At 32.9% G+C, this 22,902-nt stretch overlaps 3 protein-coding genes across 4 annotated transcripts; 2 read left to right on the plus strand and 1 right to left on the minus strand.

Annotated features, from left to right (window-relative positions):
* Positions 1–3,682: 3,682 nt before the first annotated feature.
* On the plus strand, positions 3,683–5,292 carry LOC102586292 (ethylene-responsive transcription factor ERF061-like). The gene has a single exon (XM_006352189.2). It carries the CDS (start codon positions 3,920–3,922, stop codon positions 4,877–4,879), a length of 960 nt encoding a protein of 319 aa, XP_006352251.1. The 5' UTR covers positions 3,683–3,919; the 3' UTR covers positions 4,880–5,292.
* Positions 5,293–9,383: 4,091 nt separating this feature from the next.
* Positions 9,384–10,743, minus strand: LOC102586617 (uncharacterized). The gene has a single exon (XM_006352190.2). The coding sequence runs from the start codon at positions 10,493–10,495 to the stop codon at positions 9,629–9,631; it is 867 nt and encodes a 288-aa protein (XP_006352252.1). The 5' UTR covers positions 10,496–10,743; the 3' UTR covers positions 9,384–9,628.
* A 904-nt stretch (positions 10,744–11,647) lies between these two features.
* Positions 11,648–15,810, plus strand: LOC102604975 (probable WRKY transcription factor 53). 2 transcript variants are annotated; one of them, XM_015310852.1, is made up of 4 exons: positions 11,648–11,972; positions 12,070–12,424; positions 14,563–14,688; positions 15,033–15,810. In XM_015310852.1, the coding sequence occupies exons 2-4, from the start codon at positions 12,123–12,125 to the stop codon at positions 15,523–15,525; spliced, it is 921 nt and encodes a 306-aa protein (XP_015166338.1). In that variant the 5' UTR covers positions 11,648–11,972; positions 12,070–12,122; the 3' UTR covers positions 15,526–15,810. The 2 variants fall into 2 exon arrangements, with proteins under 2 accessions (XP_015166338.1, XP_015166339.1); XM_015310853.1 differs by having other exon boundaries at positions 11,652–12,424; positions 14,566–14,688.
* The last annotated feature ends 7,092 nt before the right edge of the window (positions 15,811–22,902 follow it).

The raw sequence follows: 22,902 nt of genomic DNA on the forward strand, positions 1-22,902 counted from the left end.
AGCTGCTGTGCACCCATATGGAATCAGTCCCCCTAATACTTCCAAGACTCAACTTTTTGCATTAGTGGCCCCTCTTTAATTAATAACCCACTTTTTTAAACAACCACCTCTTACCCCCCAACCCAACCCACACACCTTAAACATTTCCTTTGTCATGTCAAAAAAAAAAAATCTTTTTTTTTCTTGGCTACAATAGAAAATAATATATTCAGTATATTACTTCTCATATATAGAAAGAATGAGATTTGAGAAGTTTTTTTCGATAAATCATTTGTTTAAGAAAAGATGTTTTTAAATAAAATGATTTAAAAGAAGGGAAAGTATTCGACCAAATCCATTGACTTACCATAAGTATGTATTCCCTCTATTTCAAAATAAGTGAATTATTGAGATATTGTACACCCTTTAAGAAAAAAATATCAAGCGTTACTTTTTATTTTTATCCTTTTTAATTATTGTCAAATTACTCTATAGAATGACTAAAGAATGATCAGCATAACTACTCTCAATACTAACTAAAAATTAAAGTTTCTTGAACTCATCGTACCAAAAATACAAATGAAAGGTAAATATGAAAGAAAATTCTAAAATTATTCTTAAAAATTGAACAATTTAAATTAATTTGAACTATAAAAAACATCGTAACATTAACTTATTCTTTCAATAACTTTTCATAGTAACTCTCAACAAATTGATCGATATTGCTTACATAAAATTTGGTGGATAGCAAAAAAACAACAAAAGCAAAAGGTTTGAACATGAGGTAGGATTTGTGAAGATAATCAAAAGATATAAAAAAGACAAATAAAATCAAAAAGTTTGTGAAAAAACAAAAGATAAAGATAAAAATAAAAATTGTACGGTTTTAGATTTGACATTTGAGGGAGGAGTTAGGTTTGTATCACATTCAAATACAGAGAAAAACTTTTTGGGCTATAAATGAAAAGATATGTGGGCCCATATCTACATGAGCCCTGTCTACAAAAGGCCATTCAATGAAAGATATGTGGGCCCATTTAACTTTACGTTTTTAATGAAATGAAAGTTTTGGGCCCATTTTGGTAGCACCTTTTTTTTGCATGTTTTTAACACCACTCATGTCATTTTTGGTCAATCATCCATACTAGAAGAATTGGTCTTCAAAAGCATAATTATTTTAATTTTTATTATTTGTTTTATAATTATTTTAACCACACAAAATGGAAGTTACATCATAAGCAATCTATACCATAATATATGAGTTCAAGTAAGTTCATTAGGTTTTTACATATACTTTATATACGTATTAAGAGACACTAAGCAATTATGAAGATTGATTCTAAACCTAATCATTCATGTTATTTGAGTCGAGGATCTTTTAGAACAATCTCTCTAAATTTCCGAGGTAAGATTAAGATTGTGTACACACCAACCTTGACCGTCCTCAAAATTCACTTGTAAGATTACTCACTATGTATATGGTTATTGTTGTTTTACTCAATCATTATTGTATATTGTAACGAATCTTTAAACTTCAAATCATCCACCTCAAATTACATACTAACATTATTCCAGTCTCATCTCATCTAAATTATAAATTCACCTCAATTGGTTTACATATTTCTAATTTCTTATTTATATGTAGAGTAAAATCAACAATGGCTCGAGAACCTTTCATGAAAATGGGTGTTAACTATTATTGACTTTTTTTTCTTTATAATAAAGTATAATATGCATTTTTACTTGTTGGATACGTGCAAAATGAGACAATATCCAAATTTGGTGGAATTTTGAAATATTAGGTACTTATTTGCGCTATTTAGCTTCATTATTACATTAGTGTTGCTCGTTTTCCACATTCCTACACAAGTCTCATCTCACACATACACATTAGAGTAGTGTGATGAATGTGATCTTTCTATCTTGCTAACTAAGATTGACAACTAAATTCAATCTTTGAAACTTAGTAAACTGCTAAATAAGTTTACGCCACGTCAACATTTTTAAATTCACTTAATCAAGTAGAGGGGTGTTTTTAAGGTTGTCAATAGTTGGAGGACTAAAGTAATAAAGTAATAATAAAGTTGGTACTTCTTGAACCATTTTCACCTTGAATTAATCAACATATCCATAATATCTAACTTTTTGTCTCAAATTCGAGACCTTCAAATGAAAACCCACTAATAAAAACTCGTCTTATCCTTTAATGAGATACATCTAAATTAATCGGATCAGTAAATTTCAGAAACCAAAACTATTAAATATATAGATAAAACAAATTTCCCCTGCCAGGAAATAGGAGATATAAGAAAGAAGCTCAACTGTTCAAAAGTCCTATGAGGACTGCTGCCTATTCTGCCACAGTAAATTAAATACTACATAAAGTAGCTTTTTGTATCTCATCAATAAATAGGGGATTTAAAACCAAAATAAATACACATAGGACCACTCTTTCTGAGGTTGGCATGGATACATCGAAGGTAAAATCTGCTTATATTTTTCTTTTTCAAATTTCACTTGCGAAATTAGTCCTTTGGGGTCCATACCAGTTGTTAGTTGTGAATGTGAGTTCTTCCAAAGCTTATTTTTCAAACTCTGCACTCGATATACAGCCTGTTTATGGGGTACACATTTTTCTCCTTAAGATATTTTTTTTCTTTCTTGTACAACATTGTCTTCAATGCAAAACACATTTTTGTATTTGAACTTAATATTTGTTAAAGCTATAATTAAAAAAATATAAATTTTTACTTAAATATGTAACTCGTAAAATTGAATTATTTGATTTAGTATCAACAACATATTCAATGCAGTTTCACGGGAAATTTGGAAAGGTTAGAATTTACGCATATCTTAATCTTAACTTTGTGAGGTAGAGATATTATTTTTAATAAACCCTCAACATTCAATGTTAGTGTTGTGCTAGATAGATCATTACGGGGACACTTGAGTCAGCCACCAACATGCAGGGGCAGGTAGAATTAAGGGTTTCAACTAAATTCTCTAGTTGATAACTTAAATTGTGTAACTAGAGATTTTTTTAATATAAAAACGGTTAAATCTCCTTTTATGAAGTTCAAATCCTAGGTGTAACACTGTAGTATCTATTAATTCCCTCTCATATAAATTTCTAACCTTGTCACTGATTGTCGATACCTATCAACCTCTTGGTCCCGTCCATTTTTGGGTTACTTTTCCTTTCTTACTACAAAAATGAACTTTATACACCTCCAATGTTATTTAATCCTCTATAACAATGATCTTAAATATGATTACTTGCAATTATGTCCATATATTGTACGTCAACAATACATATAACTTATACTCTTTGGGGTCGTTTGATTGGAAACAAGTTATTTCACCATATATATAGGATAACTTATCTCATCACTAAAGTATAAAAGATGAGAAATAATCTTAGGACTGCCTAATACCTCCAAACAAACGCAAACAAACGCAGGGTAAAATTATTCCCTGAAAGTATTACTTAGACCTCACAATAAACAACTCCATTAGTTATTGAATGTGTAGTAGTTCAGAGATTGTCAAAAGAGCTAAAAAGTGAAAAGGTGAATCATAAATGTTGAACTTTTGAAAACAAAAAGTTAAGGACCTTTAGAAGAAAGAGAAAAAAAGATCCTTTCTGTAGCTATAAATACAGCAAAGAGGAAACCAAACTTTCACACACACCATAGATATCAAACACAAAAAATCTTTTTTATCCAAATCCCAACTTCCCCTGAATTTCCAATTTTTCTTCCTCATATAAGCCAATCATCAAGAACAAATTCTTCAACTTTTAACACACCCTCAAATTTTCTTGGATCAGTGTATTATAAATCTCAACAAAAGGGACAATTTTTTTTAGTATCCTTTTTTCCTTTCTGTGTTGTCTCTTTTTTCCTACATCACTCGTCTCTCTTGAGGAAATCAAGAAACTATGAGCAGAATTCAAGAAAACATGTCTTACACATATGATGAGGCTGCTCAAATTAGATCTTCTTTATCTCAAATCCTATTAACAAGTAGTACCAACACTTTAGACTCAATATTTTTTCATTGCCAAGAACCAAAAAATCAAATGACTACTACTAGTCCTGTTCTTGAACCACTATGTTCTTCAGTCTATCTCAGACAAAAAGATTTGCTCCAAAATTTTTGGGAACAAAACAGAACAAATATCACAATTCCAACAACTTCCACACAAACCCCACTTCAAGAATCATTATACTCACAAAGATATGTTAGTCCAAACAAGAAAAAGTTATATAGAGGAGTGAGACAAAGGCATTGGGGAAAATGGGTGGCTGAAATAAGACTTCCTCAGAAGAGAATGAGAGTTTGGCTTGGAACTTATGACAATGCTGAGGCTGCAGCTTATGCTTATGACAGAGCAGCCTATAAACTTCGCGGGGAATATGCACGATTGAACTTTCCAAATCTACGCGATCCAAGTGAGTTGGGATTTGGAGATAGTGCAAAGATGAATGCTTTGAAGAATTCTGTGGATGCTAAGATTCAAGCTATTTGCCAGAAGGTTAAAAGGGAGAGAGCTAAAAAGGGTGGAAAGAAAATTGTTGAAAGTGAGAAAAAAGTTGCAAAAAATGTGGATTTGGATTCATCATCTTGTTCTTCTTCTTCATTGGTTGATAGTGAAAGTTGGAGTCATAGTGATGTGATTTCACAGAGTAGTTCTGATGATGGATTCTTGAATAGTGAGAAATCACCTTGCTCTGTTCTTGGTGACTGCCCCATGGGGCCCGAGAACGATAATTGCCATGTCACTAGCATCACACATCATTTCGAAAGGTCTGTGCTGGAATCAGAGTTCGAAGATTATTCCTTAGCAGCAATGCCTTCTTTTGATCCTGAGTTGATATGGGCAGTTCTGGCTAGCTAGAAGTCATTCCGACTTTGTACGTAGGATTCAAAATTTTAAGTTTATGAATTCCGATTACAATCCTTTTTTGTTGAGCAAAACACTATTGGATCTTACCAACCCCATAACTTCAGCTGTAGATACACCCCTTCTTACCCTCCACATGACTTGAATTTTTTACTTTTAGGTTAAAAGTGCTTTGGATATTTGTAGAATCTCTTCTTGAGATGCGGTAGAGACCATTTTTATATTGTGGGCAGTGTAAATGGTTAATTTTGAAGATGTGTAGCTATTTAGTTATATGAATTCTTTTGTTAAATTAATCAAGAACCAGTCTCCTGTTTTTTAACTTTTCTCTATGGGATGAACAGAGATATTATAACCTGTTCATTCCCAGTTTTCTGTATCAAATTATGAAGGATTTTATCTAATTCCAGTACTCATAAAGTTTAGTATCTTTTGAACCATATTGTAGAATGATCTTTCATAAAGAGAAAGTTCATATCCCTTTTCATCATCATCAATCAATCAATGATATTTTCCATCTCAAATTTGCTGAGGTAAGTTAAACACATCATTTGTATATATGTTATTCTATTTGGTAAAAATGTACTCACATGAGGATATTTACTCCAAATTAATAGATACATGACATATGTTCGAATATACTACTATCACTTAACCATCAACATAACATGGGGTGTGAATATAGGTGTGAGAACTACGCCGAATTTAGCCAAATTATTGGATACCTCTATTACATCTACGATCGATAAGTATAGATTAATTGGGTATTTGGTTTGATTTCTGGATTTGTGTGTGTATTATACATAAAAGTATAAGAATGTGTTGCTATAACACCTTATTAGTAAAATATTAAGCGTTAACAAATGATTAAGTTTTATTAGTTTTAGTTCAATGACTCTAATTAATCAAAATATTTATTTAGAAAAATTGTATAAAATAGCAAACTATTAATTCAAATTAAATGCTATAACCATAGTTTCATTAAATTCTAATCCGTAGCAAACACTTGCCATTCGGCTCTCTCCCTAGAATTCTCATTCGCCACTCTCCTTCGCCTCTCTCACTTTATACAAACACAAATGTATAAAATATGTTTGTATAAAGCAAGAGAAAATTGTATATACAAATACATATATTTTCGTCTTATACACTTATAATTATACAAATATAAATCTTTCCCTATCAGTTCTCTTTTGTCTTTCTCTCTTTTTCGCTTTATACAACCACAAATTATACAAATTACTATGTATTGTGTTGTATAAAGCGTGAGAGATATTTGACATTCAAATATTTTATTTCGATTCAATCGTATACAAATTCAAATTTTATGCAGATATACAAACATAAAGAACATATACATGTACAAACACAATTTTCATAGACACACGCCCGATTTATACAAATCGTTGCGTTTTATACAAATCAAATGTCGCGATTTTTATACAGATCTAATGTTCCATAGCAAACATAAAATTTGTTATGCAAACTATAGCTATAACATACAAATATTATTTTTATGTTTGCTAAACCTAAAATTTACACTATTTATTTTACATAGCCCTATTTGTATTTCTCTACCAATAGTCAAGAAATCCAAATAAAGAAAGAAATGGTCCCAATTTCTGTGGTGGAACAATGTGACCCACTAAGTGCAGAGTAGATGATGGGAATGCCTCAGTATCGCTTGTCTGATATATAATATAACAGCAACATAAAGACCTTTTTGGGTTATCCTTATTTCTAAGACTAGTCATTGTTTGATAATGTTACTCTGAATATGCCAATTATATGTCAAGCTTCATCTACACTACATGCACAAACGTAATCAACTCAACTAGCTCTTTGTGGTAGAAGAGCATACATAATATATTCGAAAAGGAACTGACGGACTTCTAAGCAGACGAACTTTTGAAATAGGAGTACATGTTAAACGTTATCAAATATCACATCAGAGAATGAGAGAAGCAACATGTTATACTATAAGACAACACACAAGTTAACATGACAGACATGCTTCTGGGACAATGTGTCATAGCCCAAAGACAAATCCTAGAGCCCATTGGATCAACTGGGACAATACATATCATAGGCTTGGTTTGCAACAAATAATATGTGTGTTGTGAAGAAATAGATAAATAGAGAATTGAGGTAGAATAACAGTGAGTGTGGTCCAAGTACTTCAATTGTCCTTACCTTCTTGGCAATTCTAGTTTCATGGCAGAATAAGGAGATTTAGTTTTTATTTTATTTTTCTTCTCACCAATTTTTACTTAGAAAACTGAATGCCCGGTTCAAGTACAAGATCAGGACAAATCAGACATCCAACCCATAATCGCAAGGACTCAATTGAAAGAGCAAGAACTCTACCAACTGAGCTCTATCCTCTGAGCCAAGGGAAGCATGCATGAAGTAGTCAAAGGCTTCATTTCTTATTCATATTTAGAGCTACTCTAGGCTACTCAAGGAGGTGGAATGTTTTTATACGATACAAACAATATAATAACTATCTTTGTAGATAAATGTGCTCAACCTTTATCCTTGGTGAATGTCTTCTTGATGTTGTATAAACAAGACATGGCAAAACTACAGGGAAAATTTTGTATATTACTTAGATGTAATAGTCACAAAATCTCCTCTACTTGACTAAAAACTTGGTGAAATAAAGAAGGAATAAATAAGCAGTAGAAGATACACTTAGAGATACTCATGAGGCACCATTTTCAGTATTTCTCAAACGTCTTCTCAACCAAGAAGAAATTTTGAGTTATTGACACAAAAACAGTTTACACTGAAAGACAACTTCCAAGACTGATAAAAAGAGGTGCTTAATGGATTGGACAGTTTAGCATCTAACCTTTTATGGGCTGGTCTCTTGGACCTTGTGCTGGACTTCCAAAATGGGCCAGTACAATCATATGGACTATTTGCTAAATGAAATATGTGGGGTTCACATGAATCCAGTAAAAAATCCATAAAACATCTATAAATATTTGACTGTGAGCAGAAGCGGATCCAAGAATTAGGCTATATAAATTCAGTCTTTAAGGTGGGTCCTTAAAATTGAGCCCAATATATTTTAAAAGTTATCAATTCTTTATTGCTATATCAATGAATTTTTACATATGAATTAATGTTTGAACGTACTGGGTGGGTTCAAATGAACTGGTAACTTAAAATCCTAGTATCAATATTAAGGCTGTGTGTGGTGAAAGGGTGCAGCGTAGGTTTTTATACAAGGTCTCAAGACTGCTCCTTTCTCTGGGATTTGCCACTCCAATGTCAATCTTCATCACACCCCAGGACAGAGGCAGACCTACTCCTAGGGTAGGAGTGTCACGTACCCCCGATAACCTCAAAAAAGATATACACATACATGTAATTTTGATTGGCACTCTCTATCACAAAGGTCAGGTAGTTCCATTGGTTGATACAGGATGCACAAATGATCCTTAAGTGCACAGATCTGGATTTAATTCCCACTCCAACATATTTTTGTAGCCACAGACCAGTAGTGCCCGCACTACTCTCAAATGCACTACTCTCAAATTCTGCGTCCGCCTTCACCCCAGGACCAAGAAAGTTTCCATTGGAGTTGCAATTCAAATCAGCCTATGGCCTTCCATCCTAGAGGTCACCAGCACCCAGCAAACTGGTACATGCTCTGCTATATTTTGAGAATCTTGTGATTTTTCTTCCATTCGGGAAGTTAATGCTAGTATGAATGTATGATACCTCTCCGCAACAAATTAATCAACTATACCAAAATCGCAAATCAATTAAAATTGCATTACAGGCAAGGGAAGAAATATTTTTGTACAGGGGAGTCAAAATCATGGTATAGATAGGTCAAAATTCACTTTTATGTGTTTAGATATTTTTATGTTGATCTCCTTAGGTACTGATTATATATACTTCTTTATATTTTAATTCTACTTGGTGAAAATTTTGGTTCCACCACTATTTATAGGAATCCTCTTTGTCCATTGCAATTCATGATTCAATGAATTCATATCAACTACAACTATTTCTTTTACTTTATTCAGGTAGTTCAATCAAGATTTTTGAGAATTAGACCGATCAAGGCACAGAAAGCAGGTAAAAGATATCCATTACAAGGATATCTCAATCTCCTCTTCTGCCCTACTTCATGCCAATCCTCTTTCCTTCCCAAAGAGCCGATCAGGGCATGGCATTCGATACATCAACATGTTCATTGCTTTCCACTAGAAAATCAGATTCAATAGAACCCGTTAATTAACTAACATCAGATTATGTAGCACGGGAGAGAGCAGGAAAATGACAACGGCGTTCATTCTAATGTAACCCAAGCATAACGATTACTGTAGGTATCCAAAACTTAGGAATTTTATTCCAGCATAATTATATGTAATTATGTGACTTTACAGCTTACTGGTTTGAGCCGTGCAACATCACACCCCTTGGGTGTGTGGCCCTTCCCTGGACCCTGCTAGCACGGGATGTTTTATTCACAGGACTATTTTTTACTAAACAAAGTGGTTCTGTAGAAGCCAAGATTTACAAATGTCTAGTACAATCATATGGCAACATATTACAAAACGTATATGATATAGTATCGCGTAATAAATTACTACTATTATATTTCCTATTACATCTCACATGGATGCAAATTATTTACAACATCAAAACATATAGATACTTTTATAGTTCTTTAAAACAACAACACAAAAAGGCAAATATGCAGCATATCAAAGCAAAGATGCTTCAATCGAAGTAGTGATGCAGGAACTTACGAATACCTCTCATGAATCCACCTTTCTTCTTTTCCCTCTTATGCCACTTATTCTCTTCCATATCTTTTTCCTCTTCTTCACCATTGTTATAATGAAAACGCTTCCTCAAATTCATTTCATGGTGCTTTGCATAAAGCTTTGATCTTTTGTCAGACTCATCATTAACATGATGAGCAACAAATTGATTTTCATTTTTCGATTTAATCTCACCAAAATTACCTTGATTTTCACGATTGATTTGAGACATCGAGATCTGCCTCTGTTCGTGATCATTGTCTTCGTTTTCGTCATGGTGATGGTGGTGATGAGGTAATTGATCCTTCAATTTCATTTCCCCAAAATTCTCGCGATCATATAGGAACTTCCAGATCTTCTTATCATTGTACCGATGGTGGCGGAAACTGAACGGATCCGACGGAATCTGACGCACACCAATACGGTTCACAAACTTCTCAAAGTCAATGTTTCTCTTAGAAGGCAGTATCATATCATTACCAAAAGGGATCTGACGCTGTGATCCCGGCTTCAGGTGGTGACATAGGCGGAACGGTAGGCTCGATCGGAGCCTGAATCGACGGTTAATCGGCCGGAATCTGACTAATGTAACCGGGACCGAATGGACGGAACGAGTGTCTTCGTGATCGGATTTACTAGGGATGTTAACAGCAGGCGCAGAACCATCTGATTCCGGTAGAGTATGAGGAAGTTCTGGGATGACGACGTCATTTTCCGAAGGAAGTTTGAGGTGTGTGACGTCATTTTCCGGTTGAGTAAACGGAGTACGAGCAAGTGAAAGGTTGAAAAAGAGGAAAAGGACAGCAACGAAGAGTTTCGCCATGGTGAAAAGTAAAAATTGTTGAAAGAAGATGAATCGAATTCGGTATATATAGGGTGGGGTGACGGGCAGTTCGGGCAGGTGGTGTAGAATAGAAAGAGAGGTTAATGGGGCAACGGGCAACTCGGTTACCACCACCACGTGGCTGGAACTGAAATCACCCGCTAATATTCTCGGGTTTTTTTAACTGAATCTTATACATACACCAAATATAATTATTAATTTTTGGTTAGAAATCTAATCCTAAATTTAATTTGAGATATTTCATGCTATATCATCGAACTTGAAATTATTTTATCTTTAACCCTTAAGAGCCAAGTAGAACAAATAATTCAAAAATTATAATCCCATCATAATTTAGTTTGCGTACCAAACTGTATGAGCATTTAACATAATTTTTTTGTGACATAAATTTAAATTAATTGAGTTTAAAAACGAAGATCTAAGTACTAACACAAAATGAGCCAACAAAAAATAAAAAACTATGCAATTTCACTCCACGTCGATCAAGAAAAAACCAAGATTCGAATACGTTTTCTTATTAAAGTGTTAAGTTTGAATATCTAGGTGGTTTCCCCATATTCCCAGTTCTACAGTTTTATGTCTTAATCAGTAATCAATATAGGAAATGACCAATACTTTTCATATTACAGATATTTTTTCCTCAATATAATTAAATAACAATATACCGATAAGGACTATAATATGGTGACATGTATCCTTAATCAGCAAATTATCTTTATTAAAAAGTAATTTACATTCAATATTAAATTTGAATTTTAAAAAAATAGCAATATGTTTCATAGACCATGTCTTGTTCCACCTTTTTCTGCACCTTCCAGGTAAGTATATTCCATATGCAGAGAAATCACTCTAGTGTAATATTTTTAGCTTATTCAAGATGGCTGTAGTTTCCTTTCGAGCCTTTATAGGACAGTCGTCTATAGGTGGTAGGATAGGTCCTTGCTATATTATACGTCATCCCATTTTATGTAAAAATATTTCTAGTCTCTAGGAAGTTAAATAAGTAACTTTTTTATTTTATGTGATACTTTTCACATTTTTAGATTTAAATTTCTTAGTTTTGACCATAACATAGAACTTTTCAGTTGACACTTCTAACTAAGTGTGTGTATATATATATATATATATGCCTATTTATAAAAAAACAAGTTGTCACTTAAAAAGTATTTTTCTTTTGTATGCCGAGTATATATTATTGTATGCGGACATACAAACAAAATACATATAACCATTGTTACTTTTTGAAGATTTTGTATCTGTAAAATATTGGTGTCCATTGGTCTCCATCTTACTAATAGAAGGAAAGGACGAGGAAAGGGAGGTTTTGAATTGCTCAGAAGTTTGTCTTCATTAATTTCCACACATCTAAACACTCAGAAAAATCATTCTAAGACCTTCACTTTGACCGTTTCCGCTTATATTAGATCTAACCAACTGCTCATCCTAAATTCTCCGGGTAATCTTTTGTCAATAGCAATTCACTCATAAATCATACGTAAGTTCATATCGTGGATATAATTCTGTATAATCTAAGTTTTAGTGTGCAACTTCAGTTCAGGGGTATCAACATCAATCAAGAAAACTAAAAGACACCCTTGTCTTTAACATGGATTACGACTCGCTCATCAATAAGCTAACTCAAGGCATGGAACACACTAAGCAGCTCAGAACTTACCTGAGCTCCGTAGCTTCCACTTCTAAAGCGATTCCAGAATTGCTTCTGCAAAAGATTCTTTCTTCTTATGAACAATCTCTGTTAATTCTCAAATGGAGTGGCTCACCAGTCCAATCCGTTCCAGCAGCTCCTGCAATCGAATCAATGGTATCTGGTGATGTAAAACCTAGGAGTGATGACAACAAAAGGAGTTCCGAAGATCATCAGAAGCTCATACATATTTCAAAAAGAAGGTATTTTATACTCTCTCCATTCCATCTGAACAACTCCTTGTACTTTATATTCCCTCCATCCACTTTTACTTGTCTGCTATACTAAGAGTAGATGTCAACTTTTATATGTCTAGCTTAAAAATTTGTGAGATAATTTATCATCTAGTTCCTAATTTACCCTTATTATTAATTATAATCATTTTCAAAAACATTGAAATTATTATGTTCAAACAGATGATGTAGTAAAAGTACGTATTTTATGTGACACTTTCCCCTTTCGTTCTCAGGGGTCACTTGGTTGGTCTGAGATTTAAACTTTACATAAAATAGATTGCATTTTAGTTATTATATTATAAAACAATAAATGCATACATATTTGGATAAGGTTGTTATTAGATAGCAAGAGTGAACGTTACAACCGTGGTTGTTGGTGATAGGTAAAAATCTGTTATATAAAGGTAAAATATCGATTTCAAAGAAAATTTGACTGTTATATTTAGCATAATGCTAGTATTATAGATAATGCCTATTATACAAAAGTTTGACGGTATGTTTAGAATCTATGGTGCTACTCTTTAAAATTCCAAAGGGTGTGTATCGGAGAAAAGACCATCAATAGTCACTTAACTATAAGAGTAGATCTAAAATAGTCCATTAACTTTACTTTTGTCGAATTTAGTCTATCAACTATTCTAAAACTTGTCAAATTTAATCCCTTAAAATACATTTTTTGGTTTTTAGTCCCTTAACTATACATTTATCAGTTTTAATCCTTTAAGTATTTAAAAACTGATCAGATTTAGTCTTTGTTCATTTTTTATACAACTAACTTAGATTTATATTAACGAAATTCATGTCTAGAAAATTAAATCATTTAGCAATTTTTTCAATTGTCTCTTTCCCCGCTACTTTTTCTTCAAAATACTCTTATGCAAAGAACCTTAACCTCAACGATTTAAAATATAATTCATGAGAAGAGAAAATAAAAATCATAACTTTATTCAACGGACGATAAAATGGAACATATTATTGTTATTAATGACTTGAATATGCTAAACTTTATTATAAAAAAAAATATTACCCATTAAATTCAAAATTTGTACTCCAACGACTTTATTGAAGGAAATTTGTTTAATCTTTCAGAGTATGAAATTTCTAAATTGATACATTTGCAACTTTTTTTATTATTATTTTTAAATAGATTGATTTTATTATTCTATTCATTTTATTTTACGTAGAGAAATTTGAGTAATAAGAGCAAATCTCTTATATTTATTTTGTATGAAAAATAAGATTAAAAAAATTCGCACTGATTATGAACCGTTAATCGCCAAAGAAGGGAACACAACATATTCAAGTCATTAGCAACAATTATATGCTTCATTTTATCCTCCATTGAATAAAATTAGGACTTTATATCTTCTTTTCTCATTAATTTTATTTTGAATCGTTCAGGTTACTGTTCTTTTCCTTAGAGTAATTTGAAGAAAAAGTAGCGGGAATAGAGAAACAACTTAAAAAATGGGTTAAAGATTTAATTTCACGAAGAGTTCCGTTAATATAAACCCAAGCTATTTGTATAAAAAGTGGACAAAGACCAAACCTGATAAGTTTTTGAATACTTAAAGGACTAAAATCGGTAAGTGTATAGTTAAGGGACCAAAACAAATAAGTTTTGAATACTTAAAGGACTAAAATCGGTAAGTGTATAGTTAAGGAACCAAAACTGATAAATTTTTGAATAATTAGAAGACTAAATCTGACAAAAGTATAGTTAAGGGCTAAGTTGCTCGGACTCTCCAAAATGATGTCGCACCCGTGTCAGATCCTTCAAAAAATACACTATTTTTGGAGGATCTGACATGCACCCGTCAACATTTTGAAAGAGTCCGAACAACATAGGTTAAGGGACCATTTTAGACATACTCTTATAGTTAAGGAATTATTTATGGCATTTTCTCGCGTGTATCACATCCTCCAAAAGTAGTATATTTTTAGAGGATTCAATACAGGTGCAACAACAATTTTTGAGAGTCCAAGCAACATAATTTAAAACCGGAAGTCCTAGGACTATATGTGTTGAAAGTCCTTTCTTTCTTTTAACTACAGTTTTGGAATCATTTTTCTATGTGAAGTTACCTGGTTTTTATGGGTGTCAGCAGAAAACCATACTTTTCCGAACAAGTAAGAGTCAAATCTGAGAGTGAAGTTGAAGGTCCTCAGGATGATGGATATAGCTGGAGAAAGTATGGGCAGAAAGATATTCTTGGAGCTGTGTTTCCAAGGTAATAAGTCAATTTCAATACCCTGAATAAAAATCATAAATTCATAAAAAATACTTGAAAGAAAATCGAACTTTTCAATCGATAAACTATGATTCAATCCTAACTCAGTTGAAGTACGTTATGCGAATCCTTTACATACATTCTGCTGTATTCAGATTCATTTAATTTCAATACTAAATATAAATGCACTAACTAAAATCATGCTATGTACTTCTCAGCTTTAAATTTCGCAAGTTCTTATCCTCTTTTAGTGATTCAGCTGCTTTATATGTACATAATTTAGAAAACAACAGCATACAACAAGAGCCATATGTATTGATGTTGAGTTTTACATATCTTTACAGAGACTGCTATAGATGTACATCTCGTCACATGCAAAGGTCTGATGTTGATCGTACTGTATTTGAGATCACAAACAAAGGCTACCATACTTGTCTGAGACACCAAGTTACTAACTCTACACTACAAGCAACATCGCCAGAGAAAGAAGCCAGCCATCACGGCGTGATAGTAGGTGGATGTTCATCATCTTTTGTCTCTCCTACAACCCCTGAATCAAACTACTTGTCAATCTCTAACTGCCAGATGAATGGTCTTGGAATAGCTCACAACTTAGACCATTCAGAATCATACCCCAGTGATATTGGACTATTTCGTGACTTGCACCATTCAGACTCAGACCGCACTGATATCTCCGCCAACACTTCCACAACAAGTTCTTCAATGGGTGGTGAGTTTGCTAGATTATCTGGAGGTAGACCCGATTTTTCCATTTGGACAAAACGACATCCCCAGACCAAAGCTAATACTCCCCAAAAGGATGATAAGGATGAATAGTTTTGATCTTATCACCAAGTTACTCTATCGAGATTGCAAAATTTAGCAATAAATCTAGCAGGTTGCAGATTAGAAACTAGCTATGATATTAGTACCAATAGTCTACTGTGTTGTTTCAAGGGCTGAGTGAAATTCAAGGATATTCTAGCAAAAAGTTATTAAATATTCATGAATTTTATATAGCTACAGACAATTTGGATAGGCTTATGTTCGTGTACAATCATAAGCAACCCAATTCGTTTGGGCTACACTATCATCAGTCATGTCTTCGTTCAACTTAAAGTCCACATTAGGACTATGTGATATATTCTCCCCGTCCTAGCTTGAGGGGGAGTGTTGAGATAAAGGGAAAAAAGAAGGTTGTTAGTATGTTTAATTAAAGTTAGTTGTAACTAACTATTAGTTAGTTATGTAGTAACGGTAACAAATCTCCTTATATAAGGGAGATTGTGTCATTAGTGAATGTAAGTTTTTCATTGTATTCAGATTCTACTAATAAGAGAACAAACTGTTTCTTCTTTCTTTCTTCTTCTCCTTTCTTCTCTAAGTTCTGGAACTGATTTCCAAGAACAATTTCATGGTATCAGAGCTATAGGCAAGAGCTTCTTGCTAATTCTTTCGAACCTACATTCAGAGCTTTCAATTGTGGTGTAAAGTGTAAATCAAGATCTGAGATCTGGAGAATTTCACGATGGTGAGTACAGAAACTGAAGTCGCAGCATCAACTAGTCATGGCGGGTCTCAGCCTAGTGTGATCGATTACAACCATTCCCTGTTTCTCAATCCATCAGATGTCAGTGGTGTCCAAATCATATCGTTTCAACTTACAGAGACTTTCAAGATGAAAGATTTAGGGGAGTTAAAATTTTTCCTTGGTATTGAATTTGCAAGGTCTGACAAAGGAATACTAATGCATCAAAGGAGGTATGCATTAGAACTATTGGCTGAATTGGGATTAGGAGCAGCTAAGCCAGCTGGGGCTCCCATAGACTATAACCTAAAACTAACCTCAAAACAGTTTGATGATCATGTCAAGCACATGAAACCAGATAATGATCCTCCTACTGATCAAAGGGCATATCAAAGGTTGGTTGGGAAACTGCTTTATTTAACAATGACCAGGCCTGATATAGCATTTAGTGTACAAACTTTAAGTCAGTTTCTACAAAGTCCAAAAAAGTCACATATGGAAGCTGCAGTTAGAGTGGTAAGGTATGTTAAAAATCAGCCTGGGTTAGGAGTTCTTTTGTCTAGTAGTTCAGAAGAGAAGGTCAGTGCTTATTGTGATGCTGATTGGGCATCTTGTCCACAAACTAGAAGGTCTGTAACTGGTTATTTTGTGAAGCTGGGAGATTCAATAGTTTCTTGGAAGTCAAAGAAACAGGCTACAGTTTCCAGAAGCTCTGCAGAAGCAGAGTTCAGAAGTCTTGCAGCTGTTGTAGCAGAACTAGTATGGATACTAGGTTTAATGAAGGAAATTGGAAGTGAGGTAACACTCCCAGTTTGTGTCTTCAGTGATAGCAAGTCTGCAATGCAAATAGCAGCAAATCCGGTTTATCACGAAAGAACAAAACACATTGATGTTGATTGTTATTTCATCAGGGAAAAAATTCTGCAAGGAGTTATTACTACAAGTTATATTTCAACACAAGAACAGCCAGCAGATATGCTGACTAAGGGGCTTACTAGAGTTCAGCACAACAATCTTAATTCCAAGCTAGGACTATGTGATATATTCTCCCCGTCCTAGCTTGAGGGGGAGTGTTGAGATAAAGGGAAAAAAGAAGGTTGTTAGTATGTTTAATTAAAGTTAGTTGTAACTAACTATTAGTTAGTTATGTAGTAACGGTCACAAATCTCCCTATATAAGGGAAACTTGTGTTATTAGTGAATGTAAGTTTTTAATTGTGTTCAGATTTTTACTAATAAGAAAACAAACTGTTTCTTCCTTCTTTCTTCTTCTTCCTCTCTTTCTCTAAGTTCTGGAACTGATTTCCAAGAACAATTTCACACATCCGCGTTAATCTAGTCGCAATTGCATAGATATATTACTAGCTTGGTTGTAAACGCACCAGTACCAAGGGGAGAGCAAACATAATGAGAAAGTGATTCTCTAACCTGCCTCAAAAGCCTCCCACTTATATTAAGTGTGACACACAAGTTATGAATATCAATTGTGATTGTATAGATCGCCATAAACAGAAGCAGAAACTTCTTAAATCCCCAAATTATGACTACTTTGAAACAAATTGAATCAATTTTTCGAGAAAAAAAAATACAGTGAAATTGGAAATCAAAGGGAAAAATGCAAATTAAAACACTAAAACCTAGATATAGCTGAAACTAGAGAATCAGGAACTTGCAATTTCAAGGCATAATCAAAGCAGCACTGGAAGAAAAGTTGACAACTAATACTCAGATCAATTAAGTTCAACTACTTCCGCTTCAGATTTCAATTAAGATTCTGTATACTACAGATAAATCTCCATAAACAAAAGTAAAAGTTTCTTAAATCCCCAAATTATGACTACTTTGAAACAAATTGAATCAAAAAAAAAAAAGAAATACAGTAAAATGTGAAATTCAAAGCCAAACATGCAAATCAAATAGTTATGTGGTACTTTGATTTGAAAGTACTTTACACTCGATATGAAAGTTCTCAACGTCAATTTGAATTTTAAAAACATAGCAATATGTATCATAGACCATAAGTCTTCTTCCACCTTTTTTGCACCTTCCGGGTAAGTGTATTCCATATGCAAGGAAATCACTCCAGTGTAACATTTTTAGCTTATTCAAGATCACTGTAGTTTCCTTCCGAGCCTTCATAGGACAATCGCCTATAGGTGGTAGGGTAGGTCCTTGCTATATTATACTTTATCCCATTTTATGTAAAAATATTTCTAGTGTCTAGGAAGTTAAATAAGTAATATATATATATATATATATATGCGCACGCGCCTATTTATAAAAAAAAAAAAAAAAAACAAGTTTTGTCACTTAAAAAGTATTTTTCTTTTGTATGCCGAGTATATATTATTGTACGTGAACATATGGTAACAAACAAACAAAATACATATAACGATTGTTATTTTTTGGAGATTTTGTATATGAAATATTGGCTCCATCTTACTAATGGAAGGAAAGGACGAGGAAATGGAGATTTTGAATGGGTCAAAAGTTTCTCATTAATTTCCACACGTCTAAACACGAAGAAAAATCATTTTAAGACCTTCACTTTTACCGTTTCCGCTATACTAGATCTAACCAACTGCTCATCCTAAATTCTCTGGGTAATCTTTTGTCAATGGCAATTCACTCATAAGTCATAAGTAAGTTCACTCTGTTTTATTCATTTATTTTGATAACCGAGAAGTCCCCGAGCACCAGCAGCACACAACTTGAAACTCAGTGGATAATGGTTCTGTCCTTCTACCCTTTTCCACTTTAATACAAGATTTTGTTTGCGGGGTTCAAACCTAAAAAGGGAGCCTAATCCACACATCACAATTCACAAGTGCACTCCTGCCATTATACCAAGGCATGGGCCCAAACATGAAATATTTAGCCACAACTCAAGAAGTTAGAGGAAATATAAAAATTTCAAACCAAGAAACATTATGACTTCTTCGCAGATAAAGAGTTGACACTGTACTCAGATCACTTGAATGTAACTACCAAGTGTTTGTCGGGAGGGTTCGAACCTATGAAGTGTGCCTAACCAACACATCACAAGCAGGCTCTTACTGATAGACCAGAGCCCTAGGACGATAAAACATGATATGTTTACATTCACAACTCCAAAAGTAGAGGGGAAGTATAAATATCTCAAACCTGGAAACATTATGAAACCTTCCTCAAGATAAGAGTTGATACTAATACTTCCAAACATAGATGCTAATGAAACGAATACCCACAAAGCAGAGAAAAAAATCAAATCCCTAAACTGGAAACAAATGAAACAAGAGAAGAAGTAAGCTTAGGAGTCATTTGGTTCGCGGGCAAAGTTATCTCAGGATTATATTCCTGCAATTATAATCTTGGGACTAATTTATCCCGCCTAAGAGGTTGAATAAAATAATATTAAGTTAGATGGGATAAGGTGGGATATCCAAGATTAAGGTTGGGATCAAATTTATACTCTATGTTGGGTTGAAGATATAAATTTATTACTTCAACCAAACAGAGTACAATTTTAATGTTGAACTTAATCCTGAGATATCTCACCTTATCTCATCCAACTTAATATTATTTTATTTCATCCCCGGGTGGGATAAATTAGTCACAGTACTATAATAGTAGGATTATAATCCCCAGATAACTTTGTCCGTGAACCAAACGACCCCTTAGCTCCTTCTACTCTCGTGAGATAAATCTATACCTTCAACCAAACACAATGTATAAATTTGATCCTATACCACTTTATCTCACATACCAACCAACACCTTTTACATTTTAAATTTCCAAAACTCAAAGCACTGAAATAAAAAATATCAACGCTCATTTTGAACCACTGATCGAAAAGTTGACAGCTAATACTCAGATAACTTAAGTCTAACTACTTCCACTATGGATTTCAATTGCGACTGTATATACTACAGATAAATCTCCATAACAAAAAGCAAAAGCTTCGTAAATTCTCAAATTATGACTACTTTGAAATAAATTGAATCTATTTTTTTTAAAAAAAAACACTTACAGAGTAATGTGCAAATCAAAGCTAAACATGCAAATCAAAACACTAAAACCTGGATATAACTGAAACTAGAGAACAAGGAACTTATAATTTTAAGGCATAATCAAAGCAGCACTGGAAGAAAAGTTGACAATTAATACTCAGATCGCTTAAGTTTAACTACTTCCACTCCAGATTTCAATTGCAATTGTGTATACTACAGATAAATCTCCATAACCAGAAGCAGAAGCTTCTTAAATCCCCAAATTATGACTATTTTGAAACAAATTGAATCAAACAAAAAAAATACAGTGAAATGAGGAAATCAAAGTGAAGCATGCAAATCAAAACAATAAAACTTAGATATAGCTGAAACTAGAGAATAAGGAACTTACAATTACAAGGCATAATCAAAGCAGCACTGGAAGAGAAGTTGACTACTAATACTCAGATCACTTAAGTTTAACTACTTCCACTCAGGATTTCAATTGCGATTGTATATACTACAGATAAATCTTCATAAACAGAATGACTACTTTGAAAGTTGAAACAAACTAAATCAAACAAACAAATACAGTGAAAATGTGAGAATCAAAGCGAAGCCTGCAAATCAAAACACAGAAAAACTAGATTTAGCTGAAACTAGAGAAGAAGGAACTTACAATTTCAAGGCACAATCAAAGCAGCAGTAGAAGAAAAGTTGAAGGAATTGGAGAAGGTAAGAGCTAGAAGTGAATATAAAAAAGAGGGAAAGATTGGGAAGTTTGCCGCGCTAGGGAAAATGAACGAAATAATCCTTTTATATTTAAAATTTGAAATGAATTGAATTTATTTTTCAATAATAAATGTTCTTCTCTCTTTTAATTTGTTCGTTTGATTTTAATTTGGCATTCGTTTGATTTTAATTTGGCACAAAGTTAAAAAAAATGAATTACCTAACTTTAAATTAAAGACATTTGTAATTTGTCAATATATTTTTTAATCTTGTGATTTAATATATATCATATGGAAAGTTAAAATTAAAGAATTGCCAAAAAAAATTAAATACATTTTAAAACAGACCAACAAAAATATAAGACAACAAAATTATTTTCAATGCATATAGATAAAGGGATCAAAAGTACAAAATGTATAGTAGGTAATTGAAGATTAAATAAGTTGAGCTACATATCAAAAGCAACAACAATAATATATAAACATAATGTAATTTCAGAAGTGAGATTTTGAGATGATGATGATGATGTATATGCGAATTTTATTCCTACCTTATGCATATAGAGAGGTTTCTTAAGATATACTCTCGGCACAAGTATAATAGATTAAAGCATACCAGAGAAGGGAGTACAATAATAAAAAAGCCCAAATGAAAATACTGGAGAAAATAATATTAGCACGACAAATAATATGAAAATTGAAACAAAACAAATAGAAAATAAAGGAAGTAGCAAGTATCAATGCAATCAAAGAATAAAATAACAGAGAAATAGTAATAAAAGAATTGACATAAAAGTATACAGTGCTAGATTATCTATTACCCCTTGAACAATCTCGTTCTCCATATACTTCTATTTAATACCCATTATTGTTAACCTCTCATACTTTTGTGCATATCCTCTCTCCAAGAGCTTCCGCCTTTGCCCTCATAGGATATTTATTGATACTATATGTCTACCTATTCAGGAAGGGGCTTCGGATCCTCCTACTACAAAACATTTTCAAGAGCTTTCAAAAGCTTTTTGTATGAAGTTTACGGTCAATAAGAGGAATGTACTTTCAATGAGAAGAATATTAGAGAGCTAGGAGTGGAACCAAAAAGCAATGCTAGCTCCATTTCGAATCCGTCATTTTTAGCCCTTAAGTATTGATGAAATTGCCAAAAAATAGAACAGATTTAACTCTGAATCCTGACAACCAAGTTTGGAAGTAGCAAACCATAGGAGCTTTCCAATAGTGTCTTTTGAAAAAAACAGTCCAAAGCATGACTCCCTCTTATTGACCAGGTCAACTCCTTTACTAGTTATTTCTCCAAAATTATAGATGTAGTGATTCAAATTCATAACCTTAAGATTGGAAGTGAAGGACACTTAATCCCATCACTTTATATCCACACACATTTTAAGATGGAAAAATTAGCTAACTAGTCAAAATCATAAACATAATTATTAAAAACATCTACACTTTAAAATAATTATTAAAAATGTCAATATGTCAATATTTTAACAAATAAATTGTATCCTAGATTAGTTCCTAATTTATCTCACATTAAGCCCACATTTCAAGCCATCACGTTTTTCTCTCATTATTTTTCAAAAAATTTTCTCTCTCGTCTGTAGTAAATTATATGTTTATAAGTATTCTCCTAAAATATATTCTATTTTCACTCCCCTTCAACCCCACTTTCATTCTCCATTCATTATTTATTACTGCTTCTCTTTCTTTCCAGGTTCTTTCTCCTCTTCTTTTTTTTTTCAAAATGGAAAAAAATCATACAAAGATATGTATCAACATTTCATCGGATAACTTCTTATTGGATTTATATTTATTGAGTTAACATCATCACTTTTATGTATTTTTGTATTTCACTCCCCTTCAATCCCACTGTTGTATGTTGTATATCAATTATTTGTGCTCATGTAATTTTATTTTCAATTTTTGATTAAACAAAACAAAAATTGTATTCTAAACTGGATTTTGTATTTCAA

Source organism: Solanum tuberosum, unplaced genomic scaffold (assembly GCF_000226075.1).
Source record: "Solanum tuberosum cultivar DM 1-3 516 R44 unplaced genomic scaffold, SolTub_3.0 scf00147, whole genome shotgun sequence".
Lineage (NCBI taxonomy): Eukaryota > Viridiplantae > Streptophyta > Magnoliopsida > Solanales > Solanaceae > Solanum > Solanum tuberosum.

Bases quoted from the DNA above. Each gene is read 5' to 3' on its own strand.
- LOC102586292 (XM_006352189.2), top strand. From the start codon at position 3,920: ATGAGCAGAATTCAAGAAAACATGTCTTACACATATGATGAGGCTGCT.
- LOC102604975 (XM_015310852.1), top strand. From the start codon at position 12,123: ATGGATTACGACTCGCTCATCAATAAGCTAACTCAAGGCATGGAACAC. The intron at 12,425-14,562 runs GTATTTTATACT...TATGGGTGTCAG, and splicing joins ATACATATTTCAAAAAGAAG to CAGAAAACCATACTTTTCCG. The intron at 14,689-15,032 runs GTAATAAGTCAA...ATATCTTTACAG, and splicing joins CTTGGAGCTGTGTTTCCAAG to AGACTGCTATAGATGTACAT.
- LOC102586617 (XM_006352190.2), bottom strand. From the start codon at position 10,495: ATGGCGAAACTCTTCGTTGCTGTCCTTTTCCTCTTTTTCAACCTTTCA.